At 31.4% G+C, this 9621-nt stretch overlaps 2 protein-coding genes across 3 annotated transcripts; both read left to right on the top strand.

Annotated features, from left to right (window-relative positions):
- Positions 1 to 5204: 5204 nt before the first annotated feature.
- On the top strand, positions 5205 to 6926 carry LOC112707013 (RING-box protein 1a). The gene is made up of 5 exons (XM_025758560.2): positions 5205 to 5461; positions 5568 to 5618; positions 5738 to 5797; positions 6438 to 6509; positions 6611 to 6926. The coding sequence occupies exons 1-5, from the start codon at positions 5332 to 5334 to the stop codon at positions 6646 to 6648; spliced, it is 351 nt and encodes a 116-aa protein (XP_025614345.1). The 5' UTR covers positions 5205 to 5331; the 3' UTR covers positions 6649 to 6926.
- Positions 6927 to 7937: 1011 nt separating this feature from the next.
- LOC112707012 (vascular-related unknown protein 1) lies at positions 7938 to 9305 on the top strand. 2 transcript variants are annotated; one of them, XM_025758558.3, is made up of 3 exons: positions 7938 to 8690; positions 8817 to 8882; positions 8993 to 9305. In XM_025758558.3, the coding sequence occupies exons 1-3, from the start codon at positions 8310 to 8312 to the stop codon at positions 9140 to 9142; spliced, it is 597 nt and encodes a 198-aa protein (XP_025614343.1). In that variant the 5' UTR covers positions 7938 to 8309; the 3' UTR covers positions 9143 to 9305. The 2 variants fall into 2 exon arrangements, with proteins under 2 accessions (XP_025614343.1, XP_025614344.1); XM_025758559.3 differs by lacking the exon at positions 8817 to 8882 and having other exon boundaries at positions 8072 to 8690.
- The last annotated feature ends 316 nt before the right edge of the window (positions 9306 to 9621 follow it).

Genomic DNA, 9621 nt, shown 5'->3' on the forward strand with positions numbered 1-9621 from the left:
ATATGTATGTAAGTTTGTGTGTTGGTGAGGATGCCTATAATATAGGATTTAAGAAAAGAAAATTTATAGACATTTTCCTTAAATTTTATTAGTTCATGGAAATTGATAAATACTTCAATATACATAATAAATTGAAATCATGAATGAAGCTAAGGGTAAGTATTTATCCTGATAACAACCAATTATATATAATTTTCCAGTTAGCTCAAATTTTATTGTTTGTTTGAAAATGAAACTATTGTGATATTAATTTATATAAATTAACAAAGTATATACATCATCTTTAATTTTTATATATCTGTCATGAACTTAATTGGATGAAGAGGGATTTCAAATTTAGATAATCGGCTAATTATATTAGAGAGTGGCGTCAACCCACTTTCAAAGTATATAAGTAATTAATTATATTAAATACAAATAATATTATATGACCAATAAAATTTATCTTTTATAATCAATACTTATTAGTCAATTAAAATATTAGTATACTAAATTCTAAATTTTAAACTATTTATCTTAAATTCTAATAGTACAAAAATAAAGTGTTAGTCCAACATATTGACTAATATATATATACTAACAAAAATGAGTAGCCGCGTAACATTTCTCATTAAATAATTTACATGACCAGCTAGTTATAGATAGATTCTTGATGCATGCCTTATTAATTATAAGGATCCTGAAATCAAATTATTTCATTTCAAAAATTTAAATTGGTAGAGAGAATTATTTTTAGTTTTGAAATGTAAATTGAATATATAGGCATATTTTCTTAAATTTTTGTTTTTCTATCTTATGCTTAAATGTCTTCTTTTAATGTAACAAATATCAAATTCTGGCTCAAATTTTTTAGCCATAAAATTATTTATATCAAAGTTATAATATAACATATTATTTTCAATTATTTAAATAAATGAATAAGTATAAAAAAGACTAATTCTTATTAGCTAATATTAATTAAATTTTTTATTATAAAATTATTTTTAACCCTATCTTTTTAATATATATAGTTTAGAGTTTAAAATTAAAATTAAGTTTTAGAAATTAAAATTTAGAATTTATATTTTAAAGTTTAGTGTTTATAATTTAATATAACAAAAAAATTTTAAAAAAAATTGACTGATATTAGTTAAAAATTTAGTTTTTAATTAAACTCTAAATAAATTAAATACATGCTTAATTTATTTAATTTAGAGTTTAATTAAACTCTCCCGTCTTATTAATACTAATGAGAATATTAAATCAGAGAACAAATATGAAATCTGAGCCAGAATGTACCGGCGATTGTAATAAATAGCACAGTTGAGAATTCAAATTTTTTTTTCCGGACAGGCGATCACCATAATAAATACATGGACAATGGTTTGGTAAGTGGTAACAAAACTATTATAACGATGCCGTATATTTTCATTTAAAAATATTATTGAATTAAATAAAAATACCAATAAAATAGAACGTGTACAACACCTTTTATTATATACCATGTGCTTTTCTCCTTCTTTATTTTTTCCATATTTAGCTTCAATGTTATAACATAGTTACTTGCTATATGAGACTTATATACATATATATATTTTAACAATTGAAATATCACTATATATATGTCATGTTCATGACTCTATTTTAACGCCAATATTTTTACTTATGTTATAATAAATTTGTATTCCCTTTATGACTTTATTCAAAATTTTAGAAATTAAAACACACAAATAAAAAACTATATATATATTATTATATTTTTTTTATATATTTATATCTCTGTTGTTTCTGTATTTGTGTCATGCTGCCTGCAAACAAAACTCAGTGCAATAATAATGGAGTGCAAGAAAGGATTATTTAAAGCATAGAGTGTGTTTGAATACGTATATGAGAGTATCTTGATTCGCATTTCGGCACAAGTATTTAAAGCATATATAACTGAAGTGAAAAGGGAAAATTATGAAGCTAAAAAATAAAAGTGTTCTCATTGAATGACATAATATGCACACAATGGATTCCTTTAATTTACATGATTGATTCGCAGAAGTGCCAACTACATATGTACACATTGGAAACCTTCCTTAATGTAAGAAGCTTTGTAATAAATATGAATCTTATTAAATTATTGAATGATCATTAATGTTATATATATGCATATGCACCTCTTTTAATGCCTTATTATTGAAATAGGTATTGTTGGTAGAAGGTCCATATTATTATTATATTATTATTGATAATTCTAATAATAATTGAAATATTTAAATTATTCTTCTATATCTTGATTGGTGGAATGCATATATATTGCATGGAATGAAACCCTCTCATATTGAGAAAAGAAAATTAAAGAGAGGAAGGGATTTGGGGTATCTTATTTCCCTCGTACAATAAATGAATTTGGTGCTTACACTAAACAAACCAAACTGTTCTCTTCTCTACCAAGACAGATTTGGCATATGTGGGTAAGTGGTTTCCATGTTTTTGTATAAAAGAAAATAAGTAAATAAAACTACCTTTTTTATAAAGGGAAAACTCTGCATTCAAGCAATTAGGGCTTGTAAGTATTACAAGCCAATTAAACTCTAATCCCCAAAATTCGCTGCAAGTGCTACGTTCCTTACACGCGCTACATCTCTTCTTCTTCTCCTTCTTTTTCGATCGTTCTTTTCTCCTCCTTTCTCACTGGTTTGTTTTTCGTCGTTGACGTTAGTTCCTCCACATACTGTTACGGCATGTTTTCATTGCACCTTCTTCTTCTTCTTGCTGCACGTTCTTCTTCCTCTTCCTCTTCTTCTTCTTCTTTTCTTTTGTTTCTTGCCTTCTCTTTCTCCTTCTTCATTTACGTGCTTTTCTCTCTGTTTTCTTTTTTCGTTATTCTCGATTTCTATTATTTTTTGATATCAAGCTCTGAAATCGTTTTTGAAGAAGAAGAAGTAGCAGAAGATGAGGAGGAAAAAGAGAAAGAGTTCTGAATTATGCATGATTTTGGGTGTATTTCTTAAATCCTTTGGGTGTATTTTCTGTAATCTTTTGGGTGTATTTCTATAATTGTTTGGGTGAATTCCTGTAACCGTTTGGGTGTATTTCTGTAATCTCTGGGGTGTATTTTATGTAATCGTTTGGGTGTATTTCTGTAATGTTTGCCATTTTTTCTGAAATAAAAAATACACCCATAGATATCAGTAAGATACACCCAATAGATATGAGTCAGATACACCCATAGATATCAGTCAGATATCACTCAAATACACCCAAATGATTACAGAAATGCACCCAAAGAATTACAGAAAATACATCCAAACGGTTACAAGAATTCACCCAAACGATTATAGGAATACACCCAAAGGGTTACAGAAAATACACCCAAAGGATTTAAAAAAATACACCCAAAATTCGTTGAAGTACATCTTATGCATAATTCAGAACTCTTTCTCTTTCTCCTCCTCATCTTCTGCTGCTTCTTCTTCTTCAAAAACGATTTTACCATGAAAAATCGAGAAAAAAAAAGAGAAAACAGAGAGAAAAGACATAAATGAGGAAGAAGAAGAAGAAGAGGAAAACGAGAAAGAAGAACGTGCAGAAACGAAAGAAAAGGAGAAGAAGAAGAGTAAGAGGAAGAAGAACGTGCAGCAAGAAGAAGAAGAAGAATTTCAGAAACCATGAAAATCGAAAAAAAAAACGAAGAAGAAGAAGAAGAAGAAGAGGAAGAGGAAGAGGGAGAGGAAGAGGAAGACGAAGAAGAAGAAGAAGAGAAGAAGAAGAAGAAGAAGACGAAGAGGAACCGTTTGAGTGGGGCGCGTGTAGTTACGCTCCATTCAAAATGAGTTAATGCGCGTGTTAATGAAGTTTGGGCTGATAACTTGTAAAGCCCCTTTTATATAAAATAAAAGGACTAACTGACTAAGTGATGTATTAATTAGCATTAAGCTTGCTTTTTTTTTTTTTAAAAAGAGAACTATAAATAATAGCATATGATGAATTTAATTTTTAATGGAATAATACTAGCTAGTATAAACATTATATATAATATAAATTTCTAATAATATGTTATTATATCAACAAAAAATATCATATAGGTAGATGTGTATAATTGAAACAATGTAATGTATTTTTTTTATTGCGTAGTACTCTAAGTAATAAATTGGTCTCTAATAAATTGTTTCTTAAAAAGGAAAAAATTAACAAGATAGTCTTTGATCTTTTAGAATATTAAATAAATTAATTCAAGAATAAAAAGATAAATTGGACTCTAATATTCTTTTAAAAATGACAAATTAGTCTTCTATTTTGCTAAAGCATATACATAATATGATAAAGTAATTAAATTGTCTAAAATTTTAAAAGATAAGAAATTAATTTATCTTTATGTTTACTAGAAACTAATTTATCTAATATTATAAAATATTAGAGGCCAATTTTGTCAATTTTTTATTGTTAGAGACTAATTAACTATGCTATTATTTTTTTTTAAATTTGTTTTGATGATATTTTTCAATTCTACAAGTCAATGAGTAATTCATCACGAATTTGAGCTTTATGTTAAAATTTGTCGTTGAGCAATGAATTATTGCATACATAAAATAGAATTCAAACTTCTAATATTTGTTTAAACAGACTATTGAACTAACTAATAAATTGATTCAAATTATGTTTTTTTAAAGACCTTAATCTATTAGGTAACGTTTGTTTTGAGGTACTGAGACAAAGATTGGGAGATTGAGACTCAATATCATGTTTGTTAGTTCAGAGACTGGTACTAAAATTTCTGTCTCTGTCCCAAAAAATTCAGTATTTTAGTACATCCAAAAAGTGAGGACATGGAAGACTAAAATTTTTATAAATAGAGACTGAAACTTTAATAACATTTTATACCTAAAATACCTTCATTTCAATTAATTAATTCTAATTTTACCCTTTGTACAAATTAAATTAGAATTTTATTCTTGTTTCAATTTCTGTCTCTCACTTTACACCAAATAGAATACTGAGATTTATTTCAATTTTCATATCTTAGTCTCTATCTTTTAATCTTAATTTTTCTATTTCTGTCTTTCCACCAAACGCTACCTTAGCATTTTAGAACTCTTTGCTAGCCATATTTACTTATGAAATTTTTTGGGTCTTGGATTTACCTATGGATTGAGTTAGCCAAACTTTTCTTGTTGGGCTTAACCGTGTTTGAAAGCCCAAAAAGGGGATAAAAAAGCCCACTTTAAGCCGTAAAGAATAAGACCCTGATTCGCACGACACGCTTCACGAGCTTAGAAGTGCGAACCCTTTCGTTCCATTCAGAAATCAAGCTCCAAGATTTCGAAACGTGAAACGAGAGAGAGAGAGAGAGAGAGAGAGAGAGCGATGGCAACTCTGGACTCCGACGTACCAATGGTTCCGGCCGGCGAGCCTTCCAGCAGCGCGGGTCCTTCCTCCAAGAAGCCCAAGCGCTTCGAGATCAAGAAATGGAACGCTGTTGCTCTCTGGGCTTGGGGTTTGTAACCCTAATTCTCTCTCTCTCTCTCTTGCCCCTTCTATTCAAAATTCTCCTTATGCTCCACGATCTTTATTTATTTACTTGTTTTTCTTGCTGAATGCAGATATAGTTGTTGATAACTGCGCTATTTGCCGGAACCATATCATGGATCTCTGTAAACACCTTGATTTCAGCTGGTTTTTACTTTTGTGAATAATAATTTTCTGTTTGAAGTAATTATTAATCGTATTAATTCTTGTTTCGATTCTTGGATTTTGATTGTGAACGATTCAGGCATTGAGTGCCAGGCTAATCAGGCTAGCGCCACTAGCGAGGAATGCACTGTAGCGTGGGGTATGTTATGCTGTGCTAATACATATTTTTGGTCTGAGTAATTTGTTCGGTTTTGGTGTTCATGCCACTGTGAAGCTTATTATTGGTTAGAACTTAGTGTCAAATAGGGTGTCTGAGTCAGTATTGTTGGCTGAAATTTTAGGGGCTTTTTGATCAACTCCAAACCCTAAGGTCTAACTTGTGCTATTTGGGATATGCTGTTCTGTGCTTGTAGCTATTCTTTTCACTTAAACCATATGGGGCCAATATTTTTCATTTAAAGCAAGGGAAATAATAGAGCATGATTTAATTTGTTGTGTCAAAGTATGTATTTATAGAGCCATAATTTGCTCTGTAAAGATTTTGGCATTACTAGAATGTTTTTGATTGCTTAACTAATTGATGCTTAATAATATCGTGGTTCCTAATTCTTTTCGTTCAGCATAGGACATAGTGCATAGGTAATTTCTTCAAGAGGTAGATAGAACATTTGGTTTGTTTATGTTTGAGAAATCGGATATATGTTGTACTTTAGTCAGGATTATAAAGAATATTCACTGGCCCTTTCTCCAGTTTTATGTTCTTCTCTTGTTGTTACTGTCTGGCTTGGCCGTTCAGGATTATGCAAACTGTTGCTTGATTTGGCTGATATCTTATGCAGGAGTTTGCAACCATGCTTTTCACTTCCATTGCATAAGCAGATGGCTCAAGACCCGTCAAGTTTGCCCTCTAGGTACATATCTGGTTTTATTTCACCTCGCTTTTTATGTTTGAACGTATAATGGATTAGTTGGTAACCTTCTCACTGCCTTGGTGTCTTATTTGCTGGTATAGATAATAGCGAGTGGGAGTTTCAGAAATATGGCCACTAGAACTTTGGCGCCGCCGAGCTACTCGCTGCTTGCCACGAGCGAGAGTACGGTTGTGGATCCTTCTAAGGAAACATTTATAGCCCTGTCTGGCTATTATATTTGCCTTGCTATTATCTTTTGGAAGAAAACTTATCCAGTAGAATTTGATCCACACAGACAGAGTAACATGTAAAGTTTCACTTTAATATTGAGCAATGTGTTCCATGATCATTTGCTCATCTTGGCTGTGTTTCCTGTTTGTATTTTGCAATCTACAATAGAATCTGTTGCCTTGCTAACTGAGAATTTCTTTTCCACCCTTTCAAGATTGAATTGTGAGTTGCTATATCCAGCTTACGAATTTTCCTACTTATCTGAAACTGTATTAACGATTAATGATGATCTCCAGTTGATGTGCCACGTGTACGTTTAACTGATAAAAAATGTTAGTGACTAAATGGCGTTGTAAGTTGTAATTGTGTAAAGTGTGTGCAACAATAGTATCGTATTCTTTACCCTTTTATTTTTCTTTTTGTTAATAATTATCACCATATGATAATATAATATAGGGGAATGAAATCTTGACCTTGACTCATCTTGCCCCAGCTTAACTGTGTAGAGAAGAACTGAATTAGATTTGTGCTAACATTGTCAATTCTGTATTAACTTTATAGAGCTTCGCGATTAAGGATATATTATTTTGTGTTATCATCACACTTTGTGAAAATGATGTCCCCTCCCTAACCCATTTCGTACGGAAGTGCTCGGTTCTCGTTTTGTTTTTTTTCAATCAATTTGGAACTTGCAAAGTGATTTGACAGATAGAATTGGATTATGATGGTTAAGCAACTTATTCGTGCAATTGTGCAAAATAAAATAATTAAGCCGAATCAGAACCAAAACAGGGTTATGGAAACCCCAGTCGAACTATCTAAGTACTATGAATCTATGATCAAGTAATCCTCATTGGTGTGGCACAGACTATTTAGATGATAATGGTTGAGGATAAAATTACAATTATTTACTCACACCAATAACCAAATTAATACACAATCCTAATATACCATGATATCTATTCTTACGCATACTCACACACATGTTCCTATATGTATGACTGAATGTGTTTTGAAGGTAGAGAAAAGCCTTCAAAGTCATCCACAAGCAGTTAGAGTAATTCTATTCTCTAATATGAAATTCATGTCAATAATTCCAATTTGGCTGTGAATTTTGACCCCACAATACAGAGGCTTTAACTCTACTGGTTCTGGTCTGCTGCCATGAGCAGATTTTTAGCTGAACTAGTCAGTCCTATACACTTTTATTTTTCTTCATACCCATTAATTGTGTTCGGTTGAAAAAGGTAAGCCATGACAATGAGAAATGGCCTCCAATCCCAAAATGAAAAATAATAATAGAAACAAAAAGAAAATCTCTTGTGAGCCACAAAGGTCAACCACCTTCACCATTAGTTTTTTTTTCCCCTGCACGTTCTCTACTACTTGTTCCCCTACTCAGGCTTGCACCCTTCAACTGTTAATTTAACTCCCTCATACTCATAGTCATAGTGCCCCACTGGCCCCACCTCCATGATTCTACTTCTACTTAATGGCTTCCCATTTTTCTCCATAGTTATATAAATTATAAACAAACTCCTCTTTGAAATAACAGAAAAAAGGGTCTCTATGATGGAGCATTCTCTGAATCCATCTATGGGGAAAGAAGCAGTCTCTGATGAAGAGAGTGGGTGGACTTCTTACTTCCAAGACTTATCTCAAGGCATGGTGATAAAAGAGCAAAGCTACTGTCTCAGTTTTGGTGGTGGATCCTCTTTGGTCTCAGATGCTTCTTCTTCTTCTGCTGCTGCATGGAAGAAATTCTCTTCAATCCAGCAGGATAATAATCATGATCACAATCATCACCTTACTTCTTGTTCTTCAGTTATTAGGAAGCCTTCAAGCCTCCCTAAAAAACTTTGTTTCAAGAAAACAAGAGCCAAGCAGATATCACAAGAAGGTGATGATCCCTTGGAAGACACTGCTAGTTCCCCTCTCAATAGTCCCAAGGTATATACAATAATTTGCAGGTGCGATCATACCAGTACTAATGCAACACGGCCGTTAAACTTATATGAGCGAAAGTAGTACTAGGATACAAAACTGTTAACATTATGATTTCATTGTTTTGTGTAGGTAGGAGACTTGAATTCAACAGAAACTATTTCAAGGAATATTGATGATTATCAACTTGGTTCTGTGGTATATATTATATATATGTATAACCTTAATTTGTCATTATAATTTTTAATTTGCATTAGAAGAGAAGAAACTCTAGTTTTATGGTTTGGTTTGTAATGATGATTCTGCAGGGTAACAAGGGATTGGAATCAGAGTTGCAGACAAATGAGGGTGGTGAAGTGAGTTTTCATGGAAAGAAGAATATTGATGAGTGCAATGATTTGAAGAAAAGAGGGCTATGCTTGGTTCCTTTTTCCATGTTGGTTAATTATTATGGCTGAATGATTGATACCATTCCAAAAATGTGCCCTTCAATTCCTCATCTACTTTTTCTATGTTGATTCTATGTAGCTCAAGTTGTAGAATTGGATACTCAATGTGATTTGTGACTCATCATAATTTTTATCATACCAATCAATGTTAACAATCTGCTGAGTCCAAGAATTTGTATCTTGTTAAGTTGCCATAAAAAAAGAAATTTAGTTACACTGTTCATCAAAATTTTATGTATGATTATCAATTGCCTAACACAAATTATCTTCTTTTATCTTATATGTTTGGGTTTGATTAGGTAAATATTATTTGTGATAATAACCTGGCTCCAAAATTAGTCCATCCACTCAAGAAGACAAGACTAGACTAGATTCTGATTGTTGTTACTTGTTATAGTGCTTCAGCATTTCTCTTATGTTCATTGAACACAATAAAAATAAAATAATTAATTAAGAAAGGTGAGAAGGTGTTGAGATATATATCCAGA

This window comes from Arachis hypogaea, chromosome 8 (genome assembly GCF_003086295.3).
Source record: "Arachis hypogaea cultivar Tifrunner chromosome 8, arahy.Tifrunner.gnm2.J5K5, whole genome shotgun sequence".
In the NCBI taxonomy this organism is placed as follows: Eukaryota; Viridiplantae; Streptophyta; class Magnoliopsida; order Fabales; family Fabaceae; genus Arachis; species Arachis hypogaea.